This window comes from Rhinolophus sinicus, chromosome 12 (genome assembly GCF_057876585.1).
Source record: "Rhinolophus sinicus isolate RSI-liver-muscle chromosome 12, RSI-T2T, whole genome shotgun sequence".
NCBI classification, from domain to species: domain Eukaryota; kingdom Metazoa; phylum Chordata; class Mammalia; order Chiroptera; family Rhinolophidae; genus Rhinolophus; species Rhinolophus sinicus.
The window spans coordinates 56,895,446-56,919,530 of record NC_142512.1 but is presented as its reverse complement, the minus strand read 5'-3'; the positions used below and the strand labels follow the sequence as shown (position 1 = coordinate 56,919,530).

The window sequence follows — 24,085 nt, the reverse complement described above, 5'->3', positions numbered from 1 at the left end:
AACCTGTTTTCCGGGCTGCGCGGTCCGGGGAGCGCGTTGGGTGAGGCACCGGACGTCGCGGCTGTGGCGGCCGGGCGGCGAAGCTGGAGCGGCGGTGGCGGCGGCGGCGGGAGGCCGGGGCCGGGGCTGAGGCCGGGGCCGGGGCTGTGAGGCCCGCCGGGCGGCAGGTGGCGGCGGCCCGGGGCTCGAGCCCGGAGGCGGGAGCGGCCGCCATGGCCGAGAGCATCGTGAGTGGGGCGGTCGGGCGGGAGCGGGCGCCGGGATGAGGCAGCAGATTTGCCGTCGCGGCCTGTGGGAGGCCCCGGCGGCCCGCCTGCCCTCCGCGCTGGGCTCACCGCGGAGCCGGGCTCTCCGACCTCCACTCCTTCGGCTCCTTTCCGTCCCGGACCCTCACCCGTGCTGGGAAAGGCGGGCCGGTCTGAGGCCGGTGGGCTGTGCCTCCCCGTGGCGGAGAGGCTTGCCGGGCGCTGTGTGGGGGGCTCCGTCCTTTGCTCAACTCCTGTGGCTCTGTCCTGCCCCCTCACCCAGCCCCGTCAGTGCCCCGTCACGACTCACGAAAGGAGAGCGCTTCCTCCCGACGGGGACAGAAGCGCTGGCGCCTGGTCGGCTCGCTCCTCGGTGGAAGGAAAAGTTGACAGCCTCCTGTCTGTAGAAGAATAATACCAAAGTTGGCTTCTTTTACCACCTGAAGTTAGGACTCGGCACGCTCCTTTTTACCCCTTAAAGGAAGAAAGTCGGTAAAAATCAGAAAAAACCGGCCATGAGTTTGTTGGTGGAAAGTTTCACCCCAAAAGTCAATGTGGCAGGAAAGAAAGTCAGACCAGCCAGCGGGAGCATTTTTGTCACCATGAAGGAATATTTGGTATTTCCCCCGGGCAGCAAAGCAGCGTGTTGGGTGGCAAGTGATGTTCTGGCTTTAGCCGAGGGACCAGGGCCCCTGCAGTGTTGCTAGGTGTCCAGAATGGCAGTGATACTCCTTTCTGGATGCCGCAGCAGCCAGTCCATGGCTTTTCTCTAAAGATCCTTACTCAGGGGCCCTGGTGTGTCCTCCGTGTTTCCCAACCTGGAGATGGACTGAGAGAAACTTGACTCCTTTTAAAATAAGGTTCACTAATCATTGGTGACTTGTTAGGTTAAGAATTAGCGCTCAAATCTGCTCTCAGACTTTTCTTTTTACTGTAACTCAATTAAAGTAAGCATGGACAAGTGAGTGGTTCAGACGAGGCCGGTTTTCTACTGGTGTAAGTAAGGCTAGGCTCCCATTGATAGCATGGGTCTCTTGTTGAATTTCTCAGATTGTGAGGAATTAACACAGATCCTTCTTCTGAAATTGATTTCAGAAAGTTTTTTTTTCTGAATTTGGAACAGTCCTGGAACTTTCTGTGGGTAAAGCTGATCTTTCTCTGACCAATTCTTCGACTCCCCCAAGAAATATTCCGGGCTCATTTTCTAATAAACAGGGAAACCTAAGTTACCAAGTGGCTGTGTGTCCATGTTGTCAGGTCAGTCCCTTCTTGTTTACTTTGTAGCCTAGGTCAGACCAAGCCAGAACTTCCGTCAGTACAAGTTGTGTTGTCTATTGGAGTGCTGTACTGGACTCTTGGAAACCTGGACTGCCGTGCCCTGTCGATGATCAAGTAGAACAACTTCTTAAGCCGTAGAACTCTTCCTGGCACGTGTGAACCTGACCTTTAGCTCCTCCTGGAGTGGCATGTCCTGCTCTTGCTCCTAGTTGAACAGTCAGAGGGATGGTCACAAAAAAGAAACAGCTCTTCACCTCTTAACTTGTCTGTTGGAGACATTTCAGAAACAAATAGGTGGAAGTGGTTTCCTAATGACCATACTGCAAGTTACGAGAACGTTTTTCTAGGTGTTGAATCCAAGTGGGGTGTACCTGAAACCAAAAGTCAAAAGCATCTGTATTTGTACTCCACACGGACAAGAGAGAAAGTGAACAGGTGTAGTTAAGTAAAAAGGTAGAAAATATTTTATGCTCTTAACAATTGGGATTTCATAAGGGTCATTCAAAAACAAAATCTTAAAAATTGAGAACAATATGGGGGCAAAGCCTTTTCAGTCAAGTGAAAACTATTAGAAAGTGAGAAGGACAGTCAAGCGATTTAGGGAAATCTAGACTATTTATTCTTCATTTGTTTGATTAAAAACAGATAGATCGAAAGCCATTGTGGCTTTTTTCGTGTGTCAGTGAACATCTTTTAAAAAAGACAACGGCTTGTGATGTTTTTCATCTGCTTAGTGTTGTTTTAAATATAGTACACAGCGCAGTAACTGCTGAGAGGAGAAACTACCACATGAGAACTTTCTGGCATATTTCTGTCTGTCTTTCCTCCCTCAGCACAGGTGGTTGGAGCATCATCTGTGTTGTTGGCGGCAGGGCATGCCGTCTCATGCCCCTTGTACAGGTGGCCAGGCGTAGTAACTCACCTTCAGAAGGGCTTTGGTCAGCATAAAGTCAAGCCCTGGAAAGTGATGGTCTTTGTCAAGTGGCCTTTCAGGCTGCCAGCGTTTAAGGCTTGCCATGAAAATATGTTCTTAAAATACTGCTAAGTTTTACTACGGTGGTAAACACCTTTTTTTCTTTTCTTTTAATCTTTTTATTAAAAGTAAATAAAGTAGAAGATTTCCTCTGGTTCTTCTAAGTCAGTCTGATGTTTGTGTACAGGACAGAACAAAGTGAGATCTTTTTTTAAAGAACCCAGTCATTCATGATTCATGGTGGGGTTTTCCTGCCTTTTTTTTTTTTTTTTGTAAATCTGAAAAGAAAAATGTTAGTGTTTCAGGTATACTCTTTATAAATAATGGTGAAAAATTGAAGTTGTTTTCTTGAGTGAAACAACAGAGTTGAGAATCAGGGCAGAACTCTTCGTGTGTCTCTCCAACTCGTACCTCTGCTTCATCTTCTGGAAACATTGGTTTGGGCATTGCACGGGGCAGGGTGGGGCTTGGCTTGTAGGTTTCAGTGCCCCAGGTGCTGAAAGCCTGCAGATGTTAGTAATGGAAGCAGGCCCTCTGGTCTGCGTGGTGACCATCCTGTTTCCTTGACAACAGATAATTCGTGTCCAGTCCCCAGATGGGGTGAAGAGGATCACAGCAACAAAGAGAGAGACAGCTGCAGCATTTTTGAAAAAGGTACCTGTGGCTTTATTTACCTTTCAGATCATCCTCTGCTGTTATTCCCTTCCTGCTCTGTGTCTTTTCACTTTCCCGTATTTCCTGGTTCCGCCCACTCCCAGGTTCAGTCTCTTGCATTGCTTTTGTCTGTCACGACTGCTTGGTTTGATACAGGATCAGATTGTGTCACAGCTGACCATAGCGAACAATTGCAGGACCAAGGGCCAATGTAAGTGTAATGGTATTTCACAGGAGTCTTATTTATGAGAGTGAAAATCGAATCGTCTATCGAAGGGGAGTTGTTAAAAACATATATGGAGTCATCCCACTTTGTTCTATGAAATCAAAGCCATGTAAGTCTGTTGTGCGAACATAGAGTGTGTTGAGGAAGAGCACAGCCAGACTTAAATGGGCAGCCCGAGGAGGGCAGGCCTGCAGTAAGGAGAGTGCTGTTGCTCTATATTTCACATCAGACGGCATGAAACTGGTTCATGGGCTGGCTGGCTGTTTTATGAAGGTTTTATTGGGACACAGCCACACCCATTGATTTATATATCTGTTGTCTGGCTGCTTTTGAGCTCCAACAGCAGAGTCTAGTAGTTGTGACAGAGTGTGGCCTGCAAAGCCAAAATATTTATTGTCTAACCCTTTATAGAAAAAGTTTACTAACCTTTAGCCTTTATTTTATACATTATATTATTTGAATTTGTTGTAAGCAGGTGTTACCTTTGTAATGATAAAAAAAACACTGTTTTTTATTTTTCATAAGCGAAAAAATTGTAGGGTCATAGACTGTTAGAGCCAGAGGGAATCTTAGATGTCTTTTAGATGTCTGATGTTATTTTCACAAAGGTGGAAACTGCAGACTGAGGGAGTGAGATTTGCTGAGGAGCACAGTGGGTCTGTGAGCTGTAACTGAAGCCACACGTATTTGGGAAACTTGGTTTCTAAAAGGTCATTGCTATCATGATTTCAACAGCACTGTGTATGGGGCCATATTTATAAGAATAAAAGGAACAAGGATTAGGTGCAATAGGTAACAGAAGACAATCTCTGAGTCTTCAAGAAATTTTTAACATCCTACTCTTTGCTCTTAGTAGCAGCTGACCATTGTCAGCTTGCTCCTAGGGATGGTACTAGAATACAGAAAATGCTGGAATTCTTGAGAGAGGTCATCTGAGACAAAGATTAAGCATTAAGGAGCTATCGCCTAGACACTTGTGAGGATAAACACCAGGCATAAGAGGACGGCATACAGTTGTTCTTTACTTTTCTGAGGCTTTGTGATGGGGAATTTCTTAAACCTGCAGTAACCTTGTAGAGGTATGCTTTTGTTTTTAACTTGACGCTTTTGTGCTTGGTGTCAAGTGTAGAGTTGTCAGACAGGTTAAATTCAGATTGCAGAGGAACCTAAAAACCCAGCATCGAGCTCTGACTTCTTTGCTTCGGCAGTATCCCTGAGGTCCTGGGATCTCCCTCTGCGTAGCTCATTGCCACCTTACTTAGAGAAATGCGGACACAACCGCTGACCATCGGAAGTGATTGAGCTCACGGAGGCGTAGTTTGTTTTGACAGCTCGATGGCTGAAGTCATTGCTTAGGAGCAGCCTTCTCAGGACTTCTCAAAATTAAACACGTTTATCACTCTGGAATGTGGTTCCCCGAAAATGGAAATCTTTTCCTCTGATTATGACAGTAATACGGATTAATTATAAAAGGCTCAAACAGTACAGAAAAGTATAAGGATGCAAGTCAGAATCACTTTAAAATCTACCATGCAGAAATAGCCATTAACACGGTTTGTCTTATGTGTGCACTGTGCTTGCTTACATGCACACCCCTACATGTGTATGTGCCCATGTGTGTACCAGAAGGGGATCATACTGTACTATTGCTGTACTGCATCAAATGTAAGCCATTATTGAATTTAAGGAGAAATGGTCATGTACCACCAAGACAGGAAAAAATGCCGTCATACCTGCTTTCCCTTGTCATTTAGAATTGTACACTTTCATAAACTTTTTTAGATGGATTTGGAAATAATTTATTTTAATCACACATTACTCTCACGCATCCATAAGAAGGAACATCTAAGTATAGGATCTCCCCACAACATCACTGAGTCTAGCCTTTCTGAACCATTCTTTTTTTAAAGTACTAGTCTTTTTTCTTTTTTTCTTTTCTTTCTTTTTTTTTTTTTTACAGGACTTTATTGGGAACAGTGTGTACTTCTAGGACTTTTTTCCAAATCAAGTTGTTGTCCTTTCAGTCTTAGTTGTGGAGGGCGTAGCTCAACTCCAGGTCCAGTTGCCATTGCTAGTTGCAGGGGGCACAGCCCACCATCCCTTGCGGGAGTCGAACCTGCAACCTTGTGGTTGAGAGGACACGCTCCACCCAACTGAGCCACCCGAGAGCGGCAGCTCAGCTCAAGGTGCCATGTTCAATCTTAGTTGCAGGGGGCACTGACCACCATCCCTTGCGGGACTCAAGGAATTGAACTGGCAACCTTGTGGTTGAGAGCCCACTGGCCCATGTGGGAATCGAACCGGCAGCCTTCGGAGTTAGGAGCACGGAGCTCTAACCACCTGAGCCACCTGGCCGGTCATCTGAACCATTTTTTGATTCAGCTGGCAGTGTCCACGTCTTACTGCACTTTAAAAATGTCATTCTATTGTCTTCTGGTCCCCATCACGTGTGGCTCAGCTGTGCGACCACGATGTGCCGGGGCCACTTTTCCTGAACTTCTAGGTTTGTGACTATGTTTTTCATCAAATTTGAGGTTTTCGGCCATTCTTTCATTAAATATTTTTCAATCTTGCCCTTATTCTCTTCTCTAGGATCATTTGGCATTGTCCCAGCGGTGCCTAGGGCTCTGCTCATTTTTCTTTCGTCTCTGTCTTCAGAGTGTGTAGTTTCTGTTTCCCTACCTTTAGGTTAATGGACCCTTTCTTCTGTCAGCTCCCTTCTGCTGATAAGCCCCATCCAGTGAGTTTTCTGTTTCAGTTATTGTATTTTTCACTTGTAGAATTTCCATTTGATTGTTGTTTTTTTATCATTTCTGTTTGTCTGCCAAGAATCCCTCTGTCTTCATTTGTTTAACTCTCCTCTGCTGACCCCAAAACGTCCAGCTTTAGCTCTGGCCCCTCTCCTGGCCCCAGACTCAAATACTCGTGGCCTGCCCGACGCCTTCCCTGGGGTGTTTGGGAATCACCTCGAATCTCAGAGTCCAATGGAAGGCCTGATTTTACTTCACTCTCCTTCTTTCAGTCTCTCTCATGGTTGCCTTACGGGTGGCACTTGAGAACAGGTGCCACCTAGTGCTCAAGCCAGAAGTTGGAAGACCACTCTGATGTCCTTCCTTCCCTCGCTCCGTTCTGCCCCCTTCTTTTGCCCATTAGCAAAAGCTGTTGATTATAATAATTGCAAGGTGTGCTCCTCCCTCTGCTGCACTGTCCTGGCCTCTTCCGAGCCCCCGTGTCCCCAGGGCGGGGCTAAACCACTGGCCCTCTTGCTTCCTCGTCCCACCTGCAGCAGGGTGGTGATGAGAAATGGGACAGTGGCTCTGGGGCCCCTGCCCTCAGCCCCTGGGGCTTCCCATGGCTCCCGGGCTGGAATGCAGACTCCCCACTGCCCATGTGGTCCTGTCCACCTCGCCAGCCTCGTCTTGTCCTGCCTCCTGCCTGCCTGCTGGGCTCCCTTCACTGGCCTCTGTCTCCGCAAGCCCTTGCTGCGTCCAGGTTGTGCTTGCTCCTCCCGCCTGTGTCCTTTCCCAGCTCTGCTGGCGGGCGGGCTCGCTCACCAGGCTTCTGCTCACATGGTTCCTCGGAGCGGCCTTCTCTGTCCTCCCGCCCGGAGGGCCGCTCCGTGCACCTCTCTTCCTTTCCTGCCATGGGGTTTTCGTGTTTGTTGACTTTGTTCCCCGTTTGACAGTAAGATCCTCGACAGCAGGACCCTGGTCTGTTTTTATTCCCAGTTGTTCCGAGCACGCGAGAGGAGTCAGCACGCAGGGCTGCTTCCATGTGTGGAGTGAGTGAAGGAGGGTGCCCGCTGCCTGGCACGGTGCCTACTCACTCCTGACTTACAGGCATCTTTTTCGTTTTTCTTAAGGAGCGCGCAGCTCACAGCGGCCCATGTGGGGATCGAACCGGTAACTGGCCATGCAATTACGCGCATCTTTTGATGGCTTCAGTCCTCTTCTGTTAGGTTTCAAAATCAGAATTGGGTTTTTACAATGGATTTCAAAAGTACAAATGAGACTTTCCAGATATGGTCATGACTCTTGCTTGCTTCAAACTCTTAAATTTGTCACACAGTCTTATTTATACAAAGCTCTGCTTCTTTTTGGACATTTTTCTCATTTTACTTGACGTCTGCCTAAGCAGTACCAGTTTCCTCACAAGACAGGAAATAGTGAGAGATTTGGTAAATGAGCAGTTTCTAAATTGAGTGAGTGTTCTAGTCATGTCTGATGTGTATGTGGTCAGAGTATTGACATGTAAATGTTTTATTAAATCTCTGCCATTTGGGGCTTGTTTCAGGTCGCAAAGGAGTTTGGCTTCCAGAACAACGGCTTCTCAGTTTACATCAATAGAAACAAGACTGGAGAGATCACAGCGTCGTCCACCAAGTCCCTCAACCTGCTCAAAATCAAGTAAGTGCCCACTGGGGAGGGGACGGGACGGCATCGGGGGAAACGGCGACACCAGTTATGCACCAAGGTTGCTCCGTTCTTCACGCCTGTCTCCTCCTCACACCTCTCTAATTACAGCCCACTTTACTGACCGAAATGCAGGTGTTCTTCTTGCCAGGTGTTGAGCAGTCACACCAGGTCTGCGGTCACTGTTGAGCCGGTCTGATTGACTTGCTGAATTCTGAGATGTGAGTCCCTGAGGAGAAAGTGATGGCCCCAGGCCGCGTGTGCAGCTGCAGTCTCAGGTGCTGCTCTGGAGAGAGGGGCGTTGCCCGCGCTCTGTGCGGAGGTCCAGCTCGGGGCCTGCGTGGGGGGTGGTCAGAGGGCCGGCAGGGCAGTGGCCCACTGCCCACGCCACATTTCTTCTGGCAGGACCCCCTGGTGTGCCTTAGAGTTGGTCACAATGTTGGGAGGCACCTAGAGTGCAGAGACCTTACTACAGTGCACCGCAGCTGTGTCCAGTCACGTCGCTCCAGGCTCCTTCCTGCTGCTCGCTCTGCTTCACACTGGCCCCTGGGATCCCAGTGAAGAACCTGGGTTCTCTGGGGGCTCTGCCTCAGCCTGGCATACACACGATGCTTCCCTTTTGGGTCTCGCGATGTCGGCAGTCTGTCTCCCTGCATGTATTCAGGGTTCGTGAGGATTGCTGTTGCACTGCTCTGTGGCTGGGCTTGACGTGTGGTTGAGCTGTCCATGTGGGGGCACTTGGGAACAGCCACTGAACCCGGCCCTTGCTGTCCCGCATGCCACAGCCCCACCAGTCACCTGGGAGGGCCTCTTGATGCTCGCACTTTTCTCACTCCATTTCCATTTGCTATAAATTGACTGTATACGTGTATATCCTGAACCTTGTAATTCCAAATCTGAAGTCCTTGGCTGTCTAAATCTTGTTCCCGTTGTCCCTGCCCACCCGAACTCATGGTGGCTTGTTTCTCTTGTACATTTGGTGACCTTTTCTTGAGAGCTTGTACTAGACCAGACTTGCTCTTGGGGAGTCCTGAAGGGCCCCTGGTTAGTGGGTGTTCTACCGAGGGCTTGCGTTGGCTTCTGTTGGCACTAGGGGGTGCTGTGGGCCCAGTGCTCCGACCCTGCTCCCGTCTTTGGTCTTCCCTGACCCAGTGACATCCCAATTCCATGCCGCCCGCCCACACGGCCGTGTGCGGCACAGCAGACTCAGGGTCTGCCTTCCTCCTGCGTAGTGGCTGGAGGCTGATGGGGTTCCTCCTTGCTGCCGGCTTTGAGCCGGTGGACTTTTCCCCATTGCTGAGACATCCTCAGACACCAGCTTCGTGAGAGTTTCAGGCCAAGCAGCCCGCTTTGGGCGGGCAGGCTCAAGCCTCATCTCCGCTGCCCAGAGAACAAGTGTGTGAACCAAGCACGGGGTTCCTATAGTGGGCGTGCCAGGGGCAGCTCTGAGCTGTGTTCCCGGCTGCTGTTGGTTGAGCTACTCTCGGTTGCTTGCACCCTTTGGGACTCCTCATTTTCTTTAGAGCTTAGCAGGGCATCTTAGAGTATACTCGTTAAAAGTGACACAGCAGCTGAGCCCAGTATTTCATAGCTGGACAGTGGTTAGGAATATCTAATCTGCTGTTAGAAATGGAAGTCTCCAATTACAATTGGCAATGTCATTGCCACTAAGTGAGGAGAAAGCACGACGTACTGAAGAGCTAAGGCCAGGCTCTGCCGTCCTGAGCGTTGTACCTTGTGCTCTGGCTTGTGGGTCTAGCGCTCTGGCAGCGTGTTCTTCCATTCATTCTCTTTTTTCTGTGTGTGTGTCTTGTTGGCAACAGTTAAATTTTTACCAAATGGGGCTGTAGCTTTTCCTCCAAGACTGGTGTTGACTTTTAGTGTTGCAAACCATGTCTGGCCACGCAGAGGCTCGCGGTGCTGCTGTAAGCGCCCAGCGTAGCAGATGTTGGCTCACCTCGGGGTAGCAGTGTGGCTGAGGGAATCGGGTCCGCAACGTGCCAGCAACGGGAGTCTGATCAAGGGGGGACTGCAGTTTACACCGAACGTGATAGAAAACAAAATACTGCCATTTGAAATGTGAATTGTGGCAGCTTTTGTAAAAACCATACATCGGCAGCTTTAAAAACAAACAGAAACTCTTCTGTCCAGCAGGGCCACCACCCTGCGGAAGGAAAGCCATGTGACTGCCTGTCTTTGGGCATTTAAGTGCTATTCTCCTGGTGGCAGGAAGCCGCAGAGGCACATGTGCCTGTCACTGTGGGAGTGGCAGAGCACGTCATGAGGCGGCTTCACTGGGGACCTTGTGTGGCCATTAAAAGTGATGATTAGACACGGACTGTATTTGGAGGGATTTCATGAGGATTTGTTGCATGGGAAAAGCAAGTGCAAAAAGTGTGTCTTTGATAATCTCATTTTCTCAGGCAATGGCATACATGTCTGTGTATGTACGTGGGTGTGTGTGCGTGAACGTAGAGAGAAATGTGGGGGAGGTGAACAGAGGGCTGGCTACGGAACGAGCAAAGGAAAGTGGGAGCCAAGCGAAGAGTGAGAGGGAGGGAGAAACTGCCTAGAGACCCAGTCTGTATGCTGTGATTGTACAGGGGGCCTAAACCGCGTGGCTCCAATTACACATGGATATTTTTCAATAAATATACAGTTGGATTCAACCAACTGTGGATCGAAAACAGTATTTCCCATCCGCGGCTGGAGTCCACGGATACGCAGGGCCGACTGCACTGTCTGCGTCGCGTCACATAAGGGGCTTGAGCATCCTTGGATTTCAGTATCCGCGGGGGGTCCTGGAACCAGTTTCCCTCAGACACCGAGGGATGACTGTAGTTAAGCTTTTGGGGAGTCAGAAGGTACATGCAGATTTCCGGCTGCACAGGGGTTGGCACCCCTAACCCCCATGGTATTGAAAGGTCAACTGTGTATCATTTGTGTGAAACCAGATGCTAGGTATATGGATGTGTACCGTAAATGCTAAAATACGGTTGTGAAAGGAATGAAATGGCAGTCCCAGAGCACCTGCTGCTGAGCTTGTAATGCTGAGGAGCACGGGAGAGATGTGGAGAGAATCAGGTCTCCTAAAAGTGGACACCTCGTTCCTTAGGCTTTCAGGATGGGTGGCGTTGGCTTTTCGCAGATGTCAGTCGATCTTGCACGTGTAGGTCGTGGAAGAAAGGCAGGCAGGGCGTGATTTGCATGTGTCCTTTGAACAGGCATGGCGACCTCTTGTTCCTGTTCCCCTCGAGCCTTGCCGGACCCTCATCTGAGATGGAGACGTCCGCCCCGCCCGGGATAAAGGCCCTGGGCGCCCCCAGTGTGCTGGAAGATGAGATTGACCAGTACCTCAGCAGGCAGGACGGCAAGATTTACCGGAGCCGCGACCCGCAGCTGTAAGTGCCCCGGGGCCTTGGGCCGCTGAGGTGCCTTCAGGCTCAGTAGAGGGCGTGTGTACACGACCTGTTGTACAAAGTAGCTGATGAAAAAAAATGTAGGTTTGAGTTTGACCATCTGTGCACATGAACTTTCACTCCAGGTTAGTTTGTCGCTTTTTCTCATTGCTTGGATCTCAGTGTATCCCACATGGACTTTTAAAGTTTTCAAGCATTTGGAACTAAGATTTGAAAGACGGCAGGGTCTGTAAACCGAGTCTCTGCCGTGATGTACCCTGGAGATCCTTGACAGCCACATGGCAGAAGGGACTTTAGAAAGTGGGACGGGCAAGAGGAAGGAACAGTGGTGGGCTGACACTTGGGTTCCTGCCAGAGCAAGGTCCTCGTTCATGGAACCTCGTTCAGTGGTAGCGGAGCAGTTCTGGCACAGCGTGCACGCACGTGCTTTCCATTCTGCACGCGTCGTTTGCTAAAGCTGGTGCCCTTGAATAAGCACAAGGTCACAGTGCAAAGTTATGAGGATATGGCACATGGAGAGGCACACTGTCACCCGGGATTGTATAAATGCACGTGTTGTTTGCTGAAAATGTGCCCTTGAATAGTCACTTCTCACCTGGGTCGTATGCGTGCTGGTGCATGTGTGTGCTGCTTAGGTTTTGCAGTTCTTTTTATGGAAACCAGTTAGGAGCATCTGAGTTTACAGTGGGGGGTGTGGAGTTGTCTGAGCGAGGGTTGCTTGTCTGTGATGGAGTCTCTATAACTGCATCGCTCCGTAAGCATGACGGGTGCTGACACTGAGGTGTGGGGCTTCCAGGTGCTGTATTGGCAGCTTGTCTGTCTTGCATTAAAGGACCAAGTGGCGCTCAGCTGCTGTTGGCATGGAGCCACTAGCCTGCATGCTGCTTCCATTTGCCTTTCCTTCCAGCCCCGCCCCTCCGTCTGTGTCTCTGAAGCTTCATGAGGAATCTTTCAGAGGGCGCTTGTGTGCGTGTGGTGTGGGTGTGCAGTGTGTGCGTGCATGCTGACCTGTCATCTGAGCCACAAGAGACTGCCTATCCAGAGAGACGGGCCGTCTATTCAGAAATGTAGAACTCACGTGCATCTGAGAGTCTGCCCCCATTTAGAAAGAGATCTGATTGAGCCCAGAGGGACCTACACGTGGCTTTTCCACCAACCGCTCACCGGCCTCATCCCCTGAGCACATCTCCAGTGTCGTGTCATGTGTGGAGCTTCCAAGGTTTCTGTGACTGGAGGACGGAAACCCGCCCACAGAGCCAAGCAACCTGTATATGTTCGTTTCCAAAGTGGCTGTTTTTTACGTACCACTCTCAGGGTTTTTGCTGTATCCCTGGACCACCATTCTTAATGTTTGCTTAACATTTTCATTTAAATTGACTTAAAATCCATTGACTTTGTTTTTAGTTAGTGTCATTTTAAGCAGTTAGTATCCACGAAGTCACAAGTGTGAAGTACTGCTGAGCTTTTCCAATTGCAGATCAAAATCACACTGTGAACATTCCCCCTGTACCCTGTGAGCTAACTCGCCTGGGGAGGGAAGCACTTTACGGCGGGTGATGTACGGGGAAACGGCAGAAGCGGCGGGAGGCAGCGCGGAAAGGCCGGCGCGCTAACTGCTCTCTTTCTTTTGCCCTGTGCTCTTCTCAGATGCCGACACGGCCCTTTGGGGAAGTGTGTGCACTGTGTTCCTCTAGAGGTGAGTCTGGGGAGCGAGTTCCGGCAGGCGTGATGGCTGCCTCCCTGAGCCATGGAAACACCTGAAGCCCCTGCCCTTGGCCGTGGTGGTTGGGAGAATTCCCTGTTAATTACTGCCCTGGGCCTCGTAGTCGCACTGGTGCCCGCTGGCTGCACAGAGGACGAGCCTTATTTATGGGTGCGACCGCCCGGTGGGCTGGGGTGGCTGAAACATTTCTCCTGCTCTGACGGAGGGGCCGCGTTTGCAGTGGGCTCCTTGGACAGTCCTTTTAAAGCCTGACACAAGCTGGCCTGGTGGTTTTCATGCTCGTCACTGTTTTGATTTACGTTGCCCGGAATCTCACGTCTCCTCCGTTGGTTAGTCCTGGTGAGACTGAGAGCCAGTGTAATAATGCTGGCTTCATGGCAGCAAGTCCCCCCCAGTTCCCCTGATTTCCTATGTGAGGCTCCTCTTGCTTCATCTGGGGACTTTTGGGGTTGTTTTGCAAAATTGTCCTGATATTTACTTGACTTAGCGCATTTTATGTTTAATAGAGATTCATTTCATCTTGCAAAGATACCTGGTACACAAAGAAAAAGTCGTCTGATGTAGAACAGGAGAGACCCAAGCCCTGTCCTCCCTCTGTGCCCTCAGGGGGGTCTGGCTCTGTCCCCGTGTCTGCTTCTGTGTGCCCTGTGACCCCGGCAGGTACATGACCTACTGACTGTGTTTTGGCAGCCATTCGATGAGGACTACCTAAACCATCTCGAACCGCCCGTGAAGCACATGTCTTTCCACGCCTACATCCGAAAGCTGACTGGAGGGGCCGACAAGTAAGCACCCTGAGCGCGGCCAGGCCGCACCCCTGTGGCTTCGCTTTGTGTATCTGACCAGTGTTCCTGAAAGCCACTGGCGTATGAATGAGACACACAAAGGTCAGGGTCTGGGCACGAAACATTGGAACTCATGACTTTGCCCTGATGGTAGGAAAGAAACAGCTGATGCAGACTCTGATGCCCTGCTGTAATCCACAGTGCCCGTAGTGCTGGGCAGCTGCCAGGCTGCTGATGGCCACTGTGGAGGCCCCTGGGGGACCTCACTGATCCTCCTGGCGACTTAGTTGTATGTGAAGGTGGGTGAGAGAAGGTGTGATGGTGGCCACTTGTGTCTGTGGAGTCGCAGCTTTTCCTCTGCTCTTTGGACAAACTGAACCATGCATTGGACAGCCCCTGTCAGCCCTTTGCCCGATGGACTCGTGGTGCCTCTGGAACTTCTGTCTGCAGGCTCAGCATGACAGACGCTCGGGGGAGGCAGGGTGGGCAGTGGAGGCGGGGCGGCGGGCTTTCCTTGAGTGTGGCCGTGACGGCGGCCAGAGAGAGGCACACGAAGAGTGTTTTGATTTAAAACCACGTCAGACACTAGCCTGTGTGACCCCTTCTGTTGCCTGTGTGCTCACCTCACCAGAAAGTAACGGGCTGCGTCCTGTGATTTTATAACTGCTGTCAGTGCAGCCACCGGAGACGCTGACTGAACTGGAGTCAGCAACATTCTGTGAAGAATGTCACATTTGCCTGATTGTAGTTTTTCTCTGACAACCCGCTGACATCCTGAAATGACTTTTTAAACAAGTTAGACCAGGAGAAAACAGTCCCACCAGAAACCCATTGCTGCCTGTCATTGGGTAAGCTATGGAACTTTCTGGACAAGGGAATGAGCAGAGATCTTTTGTGCTGAAATCCTCCAGCCTTTCATCCCTCTCAGTCAAGGACCATTGTCACATTGGCACCATTGGCACATTGGTAGCTGTCATTAACATGCGGACATGGTGGCAGTCATTGCTCCCAGTGCCATCAGACCAGCGTGCCGGTGGCTGTGAAGATGAGACTGAATTTTGGGGACCATTTTGTGAATGGGAAAACGGGCAGCGGGTGGAGTCAGCTTCACCCCAAGTTCAGGGCGGGGCCCAGGACTTCCTTATAACTACAGTCTCCTGACCAGAATTTTTATTTTGGCCAACGGCAGAGTGAAGCTATTGTTGCATTTCTGAATCAGGCTTTTCCTACGAAGAAGAGTTCTTTACAAACAACCTAAGAATGAGACTCATAATTAATGAAACTTAAATAGAACTCTTTTTTTCTCCTCAGTGATACAGGTTAGGTCTGTAGATGTGCAACAGCATTCTTGAAAATATTTGTGGATGTGAGTGACACACGGTGGAAATGAAAATCATTTTCATAGGAGAGTAGTTCTGCCTCGCTGTGCAGGACCGAAGCTGCGCTCCACTGGAGAGTTCCAGCACCTTCCCCTGCTGCCGCCACCTCATGCGTAGCTTCTTCGAGCTCTGCGCAGAGGTGTAGGACAGCTGGACGTCATTTCCAGTCTCCTGCTCAGCTGCTCTCCACCATAAGGTTTAATTAAGTTGCCTCTTCTTACCCAGGGGGAAGTTTGTTGCCCTGGAGAACATCAGTTGCAAGATTAAGTCAGGGTGCGAGGGGCACCTTCCATGGCCCAATGGCATCTGTACGAAGTGCCAGCCAAGCGCCATCACCCTGAACAGACAGGTGAGCTGCTCACTGCGCCCGTCCAGGCTGTGGCGGGCAGGTTTACCTTCATGGCTGAGAAAGGAGTGGTTCCTTGGAGAGCAGCTGCTCTAGCAGAGGGTGGTACACATGGCACACTCACACTCCTTTGTGACTGGTGACCCTTGTGGAAGTCATACACCGCAGACATTATTTACAAGATTTGCAGCTTGCCTGACAAGCGTTGGAGGGGTTTCGGTTCGCTCTTCTGTCAGCTTGTGTGGAGGCAGAATTTTCCTGGTGACTGTTTAAAATGCTCATTGGTTGTGACTTTACCTTTTGAGAAACCGTGGCCCTGGAAGCTGGTAACAGACCTGTGCTCAGGGCACCTGGCCAAGCCAGTTTAAGAAGAGAGCTGAGCTGGGCTGAAGGAGGAGGCAGAGAACCAGGGAAAATTGCATGTGGTTATACTGCCTTTCCCGCCCTGGGCCCTGCCCTCTAAGAGTGGAGAGTGGCCACCCCCCCTGCCCCGCCCCCGCCCCGCCCACATGCGGTTCCTTGACTGTTTGGAGCCCTTTCTTCCTTTTCTTTCTCTCCCTCCCTCCACACTCTTTGTTGTTTTCTCACTCTTTTTGAAAACTATTCTTTCCCCTAGAGATTTTGAAAACCTCTATTTTAGATGCAATCCCAAAAAGATTAATTTGAATTTCTTGAGGAACCCCACCCCATCCCACCTACCCACTAGAAGTTGAAGTGTTTTTAAGGGCAGCGCATGGTCTTAAAATGTGCGTGTGTGTGTTTTAAGAGCTAGGTAAAGGCTATTTATGAACGGTTTGTACTAGAAAAAAATAATTTTTGATGAATATTTTTATTTAGTCCATTGTTGTTAACTCTACAGAAATACAGACACGTGGACAATATCATGTTTGAGAATCACACAGTTGCTGATCGCTTCCTTGACTTCTGGAGGAAGACAGGGAACCAGCATTTCGGGTACTTGTATGGACGGTACACTGAGCACAAAGACATCCCTCTGGGCATCAGGGCTGAAGTGGCGGCCATTTACGAGCCTCCTCAGGTAGGGCCTGCGCTCACGGGGCTGTCCGCGTTGCTGGGTTGGGAGGCTGCGTGGGTGCCCTTGCAGACCGTGTGCTGCTTTCGCACTGGCCCAGTCTGTCTGGGTCTGTGTGTCTCTGTGCACACGCGCACGCAATACTTGTTTTCTGAATTATTGGAGAATAAGATCATGGCCGCTAAATATTTCAGTGTGTATTTCCCCAAAATAGGTATTCTCTTACATACCATTTATCAACTTAAGTAAATTGCACATTGATAAGTGTTTTTATCAAATCTGCCGTCCGTATTCCACTTTTGTCAGTTGCCCCCAAAGTGTCACACAATTGCTCCCTCTCTTCTCACAGTCCTGTATCTCGTCTGCCTATGCCTGCTGTCAGTTATCGCAGGCGTCGTGGAATTAGAGCGTCACAGAATTACTCGTTCCTTATCCCGTACCACACAACTGTGTCAGAATAACAGCACCGAAATTATCGCCTGTGAGGACTGAAAACAGTCGAAGAGTTTTTGGGAGGGAGGGGAGAGTCCTTAGGGTCTCGCCCATGAGGGACCAGCAGTCTGTTACTGTGTTTTAAAGTCACTTGGGAGGTCCTCTCTGTATGATTAAGCACCAGCTAGTTATACATTGATGCTCGTTTGCTTTATAATATCTTCAGTACTTAGGGCTTGGTTTATATGCTGTGACGACGTTGAATTCTAGTTGATGATGTACTTGCCGTCATGGGGGGCGGGGTGCACTCATGTCTGCAGTTTACTGTGAGATGGAACAGAAGTCGGGTTGCGGGGACTAGAGGATGGGGGGCATGGAGGTGCTGATGCTGGCCCAGGTGTGGGCTACACGGCTGTTCAGTGTCAAGTTCCTTAGCCTGCTGTACATTTGAAATTGTTCATAAAAAATATTGAAATAGAAAAAAAATTGCACATTTCTAAAGTCAGATCTACGCATAAGGTATTCGTCTTCATCCTGTTCCCTCCCTTCTTCTGCAGGTAACCCCACCTGTGCTACCTTCTGGTTTAGACTTCTAAACCTTGACTTTTTAATATAAGTAGATACAGATACCCGTACTTTCCTGTGCTCTGTGTCTTTGGGTCTGTACTGTACCGTACACACCTTTGTCACCTGCCTGTGTTCTGGAGAGCGTGCTGTGACTGGCCTCCTTTTTAAGTAAACTGGGGTCTGAAACTGCAGGCTCCTGGCCTCCGGCTGGCATGCAGATCTGTGGCTCCGGCATCAGTGCCATGTCCTACCTGGCAGTGTTTACAGATTTGGAGTGTAGTCTTACCCCCTCTGACGTTTCTTGTGTTTACTGAGAGCTGTGGGTAGACGGGTGGACGGAGAGAGTGTTTGCGGAGGCCCTTGTGTCACTTCACCTGAAAGGAGACACTAGGTGGCAGCAGACACCCCACCAGAGGGGCCCTGCTCTCTGCCCCCAGAGCACAAGTGTGCTGCAGTCGGGGGGTTCCTTATGGAAGCACGTTCAGTTTTTCCTAGGGAATCTGTTGGAACAGAAGCCTCTGGCGTCCAAACTACTGACAGCACCATCAGAGCTCCCAGTTTGGGGGCCTCTGACAATCTCCAGCTCATTAGCAATCGAAGCTCATGCTGCTGCCTGTTGTGAAACGAGGTACTCCCGTTTTGCCCCGAGTTGGGGATTTGACCTCTGCTCTGGAGGTTCATGATCTCCAGACGGGTATACCAGCAACATCCAGTTCTTCGGTCGTTTTGCCAGAGTTTGACTAATTTATAAGCATAGGCCAGTTAGGAAAGGCGGTTTGGGCTCACCTTCACTATTCTGTTTCTGGGCCGGGGCTTCCGCTCGGCAGCGTACTTCTAACAGTGACCCATGACCTGATTTCACTGCGGATTAGAGATCACAGCGAGCGCTGTCCACGCGGGCATTCAGGCTGCATGTGAGCCCACCAGAGCCCGAGCCCGCCTGCCTCCCTGAGCCGAGCGTGCTGCCCACCAAGCAGCCGGTTCCCGACTGCAGGTACCTTTCCGTTTGCTGAGGGCCGGCGTGTCTGCCACGTCTCACTCAGTACCTCGCCTGTGAAGCTGCGCGCTGCCCCTGCAGGAGCCGCACATGTGGTTCCTATGGCTGTTTTCTGGGACGGATGTTCCCTACAGCTCTCATTTTGCCTAATCTTGCCAAACCGGTCGGGAATAAAACTATTTATCCAAGGGAGTTTTGAAACTAACTTCTTTCCCCAATAAGGGCACCTTAGAAAACTGCGTAGGGACCCTGCTGTCCTGAACAACCCACACTTGATATGGAACTGACAGGACAGCCTGAGCACTGCTTCACTGTTCTCTGAGTCTTTGTTTTTTAATTATTATTTTTATTTATTTATTTTTTTAATTGGGGAACAGTGTGTTTCTCCAGGGCCCATCACTCCAAGTCGTCGTCCTTCAGTCTAGTTGTGGAGGGCGCAGCTCAGCTCCAAGTCCAGTTGCCGTTTTCAGTCTTTAGTTGCAGGGGGCACAGCCCACCATCCCGTGCGGGAATTGAACCAGCAACCTTGTGGTAGGGAGCTCACGCTCTAACCCACTGAGCCACCCGGCCGCCTCTTTCTGAGTCCTGACTCAAAGCGCAGTGCAGCCTGGGAAGGGAAGAGCCTGGAGGGCCTGCTGGGATGCATCTGATTGCCTTGAGCTTCTTCCACTGCTGTCACTCTCCCTTTCGGCAGAGGGAGAGCAGTGTTCCTCCGTGACGTCTGAGCCAGAATGGGGTGGAGCCGCTGTGCGGCTTCCCTGAGCCCGCTCCTCTAACGCCTGTTCTCTCTTTGACTCCCCGACAGATTGGCACACAGAACAGCTTGGAGCTTCTTGAAGACCCAAAAGCTGAGGTGGTGGATGAAATCGCTGCCAAACTTGGCCTGAGGAAGGTAGTGAGGCCTTCGCGGGGCCCCGGGCTCTGTGTTGGGGACACCAGGTGGGCGGGGCCTCGTGCGGGGCTGAACTCTGAGCTCTACAAGGTCGGGGGCAGGCGGGCATGCTTTGAAACCTCACTTGTGTTTATTGGGTGCTATTAGCTTTTATGTTTCTCCGATTTAAAGTAAAATGTGAGCATTTCCCTGAGCATGAAAAGAACGAGCCCAACACGGGCTGTTCACTTAAGCTCTGCCAGCCACGCTTCTGGGGGTCACTTCAAGGCGGAGGAAGGAAGCCGGGAGCTGGTTCTTCCTGCCGTTTGCGGACTCCACCCAGGCTGTGTGCCCTGCCTGCCCCGAGGCAGGGCCTTGGCTGTGAGCTTCTCCCTCGTGCACCTCTGCCACCTGCGGCCAAGGCCCATTTAGTATTCATTTTCTGCCCCTGCGCTGGAAGCTTCTGGGTTCCCTCTTCAGTCACTGAATTTTCTTGTTTATAGTTTAGCCATCTGAACATGTAAGCCTTCCAAGTTTTACTGGCAGTTAGGAGACAGGGAAGAATTCTCTTTTTGAGTCTGTTGATCTAGTGTATCTTACATCCTTGGTAAAGTTCCCAGGAACTTCAGAGATGTGTTTTTACAAGTACATGTTGAACTGGGGATTTGAACACATCTTAGAAGTTCACTATTGGTAGCCATGTGAGTTTTATTCTTTACTTCCTAATCAGTTTAGACAGTGAAAAATAAATTCCCTACAGATAAACGGTGGAAACTGGAAATGTACTTAACCTAAGAATGTTACAGAGCAAAGTCACTATACCATCATAAGAAAAAAGTTTTAAGGAAAAAAGTGTCCTTTTATTTTTAACAAGGAGTCCGCATCTTGAGTTAGGGTCATATTTCTGTTTAAAATCTGTAAGTTTCTCTTGTTCACAAGAGAAATTGGTACGGTTTTTGACCTGTGTGTATTACAAACGCATAGTTCATGGTCCTTGTGACATTGATAGAGGATCTTAAGGTTATGTCAGTGCCTTTCCCCAAAACACTGGCTCCTTAACCTCCATCCATCTTGGGTTGGTTTGGGTTCTGCCTTGTTTACTGTTTACTTACATTGGTCATGTATCTTTTAAGTCTCATTTTCTTCATTGCTCTCCTCCTTGTGGTTTTCGTTCATCTGGGCATTTTAAGGAAAATGAAAGTCTCCAAAGTTGTGTGGTCATGGCTGCAGGAGATGGACCTGAAGGGTCTGTGTCAGGGTTGTACTAGAGAGTGTCCCAGGCCCCAGGTCACTTCTCTGAGGGACACTAGCAGGGTGTATGCCTGGATTCCAGCCCCGCTAGTAAACCTGCCAGCTAGGAGGCTTGTGGGCACGGGAGGGCCAGGATCACAGAGCACAGACAGGCACTGTCCCTGCAGCAGGGCACACTGGGGAGGCCGGCGTGAGGGTGTCCCGGCGACGGGGCTTCACGTCCTGTACCCCCAGGTGCTTTCTCCAGCCCTGCAGCGGAGCTCAAAGGAGCAGCCGGGACAGGTGCCTGAGGCACGTGCCGTCTCTAGGGAGGCTGTTTTCTCCTCACGGAGAAAGCCCCGCGCCTGGCACCTGTCGCCTTTGTGTGCTTGCTCTTGTCCGTCGTCCTCTTCGTGGCATGCGTTCCCTGGGCTCCAGCATTCTGTTCATCGTGTCAGCTCCGGACGGGCCCGCACCTGGCACAGTGCTGGGCACGGCCTTCCCTCCCCGCCAGTTGGGGAGCTCCGCTCGTTTGCCCTCCTCTCCAACCCAGCAGCAACGCAGGGTGGCCAGTTGCCCCTGAGCAGTCCCTGGAATCCCTGGTGTGGCCTGGTAGCTTAGCTGAGGGACCGACTCACCTAGAAAGAAAGAACTGGGTCTCTGGAGTCCTTCACTGAGAACAGTTGCTAAGCTCTCTGGGCAGAAGCCAGGAAACATTCGTCATCTGTTTCAGGGAGAGACTTGAGATAATTTCCTTTGTTGTGCAGGTCGGCTGGATATTTACAGACCTCGTCTCGGAAGACACCCGGAAGGGGACAGTCCGATACAGTCGAAATAAGGTGAGCTGGGTGGGAGCGCTCTCCGAGCCTGAGCGCGGTTCCAACCATCTCTGGCCCTCGCTCTCGGGGGCTCTGCACAGCTTGTTCTGGCTTTGAGACCAAATGATTTTCAGCACAGTGTTCCTGATAAAGTAAGGCTGGGTCTAGTGTGTCTGCCTTGTAGAGCAAAGCCCACCCAACCTTTCCACACCAGTGCTTTCGCAGGCCAGACATGGGGCTGCTTGCCTAGTGCTTCCGGCCTTACAGTCACGCATGGCTTTACATGAGCGTCTCAACGGCTGGAGACTACAGGTGTTTTCACCGTAGTTCCTGACATGTTGTAATTTACTCCTTCGTATCTTCCAAAGAAGGAACAGAATCGTGTTTTGACACGATGCTGGAAAACGTGATAGGCTGGTTCTCTTCTCTTAGGACACCTATTTCCTGAGTGCGGAAGAGTGTATCACTGCAGGAAACTTCCAGAATAAGCACCCCAACATATGTCGGCTCTCTCCAGACGGACACTTTGGATCCAAGTTCGTTACTGCAGTGGCTACAGGTATCAACGGGGACGGTTACCTTGTAAACGTTACTGCTTGTTAGTATGTTTTGTTCCTTCAGCAGCTTCTCATCCTTATTTTCCTGTAAGACCCAGTTTTATGTAGCACATAAGATATATGTTGTATGTAACTTATAAGACTGGGTCTTGTATTAATTTTTGCTCCAAAAGGCGCGGTAGAGCTGATTGTTCGGTTAGGTCTTATTTTTGGGGAAACACGGTAGGTTTTCTTAATGGGCCTGTGCAATTATAGATTCCTCTTTTGGGTTTGTGGTAAAAATCCTGAACATAGCAGCTTCACTCACAACACTGCTAGAATCGGGGCCTCCGGGTCATTCTTCTCTAGCCCACTCTCTTGTCCCAAGGCCAAGTTGTCTGGGTTCTGGATCTGAGCTTGGGGGCTGCCTTTGCCCCTTTCCAGTAACCAAAGATGGCTGTGGTATCTGGGAGAAAAGAGATTTACTGCTTCTGTCACTTATGAATGGGAGTGTCATTTTAAGGAACCATTTTCATAAAGCTTTTTTGAAAGGGGCGTGTGTGTGTAACGTTATGTATGTTATGTTAGGTTTTGTGAACATCATAAATATATAATAAGAGATTGTGGTCTGTAAAAAAGTGCCACCAAATCTTTTATAACATAATTTGAAACTTGGAGAGCCCAGTCATAAAAACAGAATTTGTTTGGTCAGTTTTATAAAGTAAATACTGACGTCGGTTTGTACCCCTGCAGGGATGGTCATTCAGTTCGTTCTTGGTAACCATCCTTCCCCTAGTTCTGTGGTAAGAGGCACCCTCTTGTTTAGCAAACGCCAGTTCACAAATGGCCCAAGCATGTCAGTTGGCCTGTTCCTATTGCCGGGGGAACCACAAAGAAAAACTTCTTTACACCGCCTGCGTTTTTAAGATCTGCTGGCTTATGACCCATTTTGATTGACAGGCGCCTTCTTTTTGAAATGAATGTGCTTTGTGGAGCATTGGCCGGGCCAGCACCCTTCACACGTTAGTGTGAATCAGTTGAGTCAGATTTATTTTCCTGAATTGTTGGGTCAGGTGCTTAAGGGAGTGGATGGGGTTTTGAGGAGAATTATAGGAAACAGTAAATCTGCAGCACGGAGTCCTTCCGTAAGGGCAGAGGGCAGACTGGGCGGGGCCTGTCATGATGGGGACATGAAGGGCAACAGGACAGCGGCTGAGACTGGACGCCATGGACGGGAATAGAGAATAGATATGTTTGACATAAAATACACTTCACTCTCATCTCAGGTCATCATAAACGGGTTTTTGTGTCCATGAGTGTGCAGGGGACGGACACTCAAGGTCATGTGGGACGTGGAGCAGTTGTTTGTTGTGTGGGACTCTCCTGAACTCAGCAGGACCCCGGCCATCTTTGACTCCAGCCCGCTAACCCTTCCTGCCACCTTGGAGCAACCAGAAGCCAGCCTCACAGATTTCCAGAACTGCTGTTTCAGGCTCCACAGCCTGACCCTTTATTAACTGTTTCTGTCGGGAATTACTCGATGGGCCAAAAGGACTGGCATGTGTTTAGAAATGTAAACAGTGTCTAACTTGGGGCCACCTGGACCTTCAGTCACGAGTCACACTTCTTGTGGGGAGTTTGGAAGTTGCCATGGAATTTTTGCCTTTGAAAAGTGCCACTTCACAGAAAGGTCTTAGCGCTGACGCAGTGAGCAGTTCCCGTGCAGGCGGGGCCCTTCCGTGTCTGCACCGAGTTGTCCGCATCACGGCGTGGGATGCTCGCTCATAAATCACTCCCTTTCCCAGGGGCAGCCAGCAGAAGGGTGTTGTCCGAAGCACCACAGAGCTTCTTACTCCAAAGGAACGTGCTCTCTGTCTGGAGGTGGTTCTTGGCCAGAGATCTGGTGGCGCCCTGTACACCTGTCTGAAATGCACCTGCCTGAGGTCCCAGTGCTTGGAAGGGAGCAGTCCCTCCTGTGTCGGGCTGTCTCCCAGGAGACTGACCGTTGCATCACAGGGTCTGTGGTGCTTCGGCAGGTGTGGTGCTCTCAGCTGTCCCCAAGCTGCTGCTGAAGCTGCATGCCCGTCTGCGGGCTGGGGGCAAAGACTGTGTCCACAGATCCCTCCGCACAGGGCACTTCTCTCGCCTGACACCTTTGGAG

At 50.2% G+C, this 24,085-nt stretch overlaps 1 protein-coding gene across 1 annotated transcript in view; it reads left to right on the top strand.

Moving 5' to 3' along the window:
* The first annotated feature begins 92 nt into the window (after positions 1 to 92).
* Positions 93 to 24,085, top strand: part of NPLOC4 (NPL4 homolog, ubiquitin recognition factor) — a 47,708-nt gene continuing 23,715 nt past the window's right edge. The window contains exons 1-11 of the mRNA XM_074320324.2: positions 93 to 227; positions 3,070 to 3,150; positions 7,670 to 7,782; positions 11,013 to 11,189; positions 12,855 to 12,903; positions 13,621 to 13,715; positions 15,320 to 15,443; positions 16,300 to 16,479; positions 19,275 to 19,361; positions 21,338 to 21,409; positions 21,821 to 21,947. Of these exons, the coding sequence (XP_074176425.1) occupies positions 213 to 227; positions 3,070 to 3,150; positions 7,670 to 7,782; positions 11,013 to 11,189; positions 12,855 to 12,903; positions 13,621 to 13,715; positions 15,320 to 15,443; positions 16,300 to 16,479; positions 19,275 to 19,361; positions 21,338 to 21,409; positions 21,821 to 21,947 (1,120 nt within the window). The 5' untranslated portion in view covers positions 93 to 212. The remainder of the gene's footprint in view (positions 228 to 3,069; positions 3,151 to 7,669; positions 7,783 to 11,012; positions 11,190 to 12,854; positions 12,904 to 13,620; positions 13,716 to 15,319; positions 15,444 to 16,299; positions 16,480 to 19,274; positions 19,362 to 21,337; positions 21,410 to 21,820; positions 21,948 to 24,085) is intronic.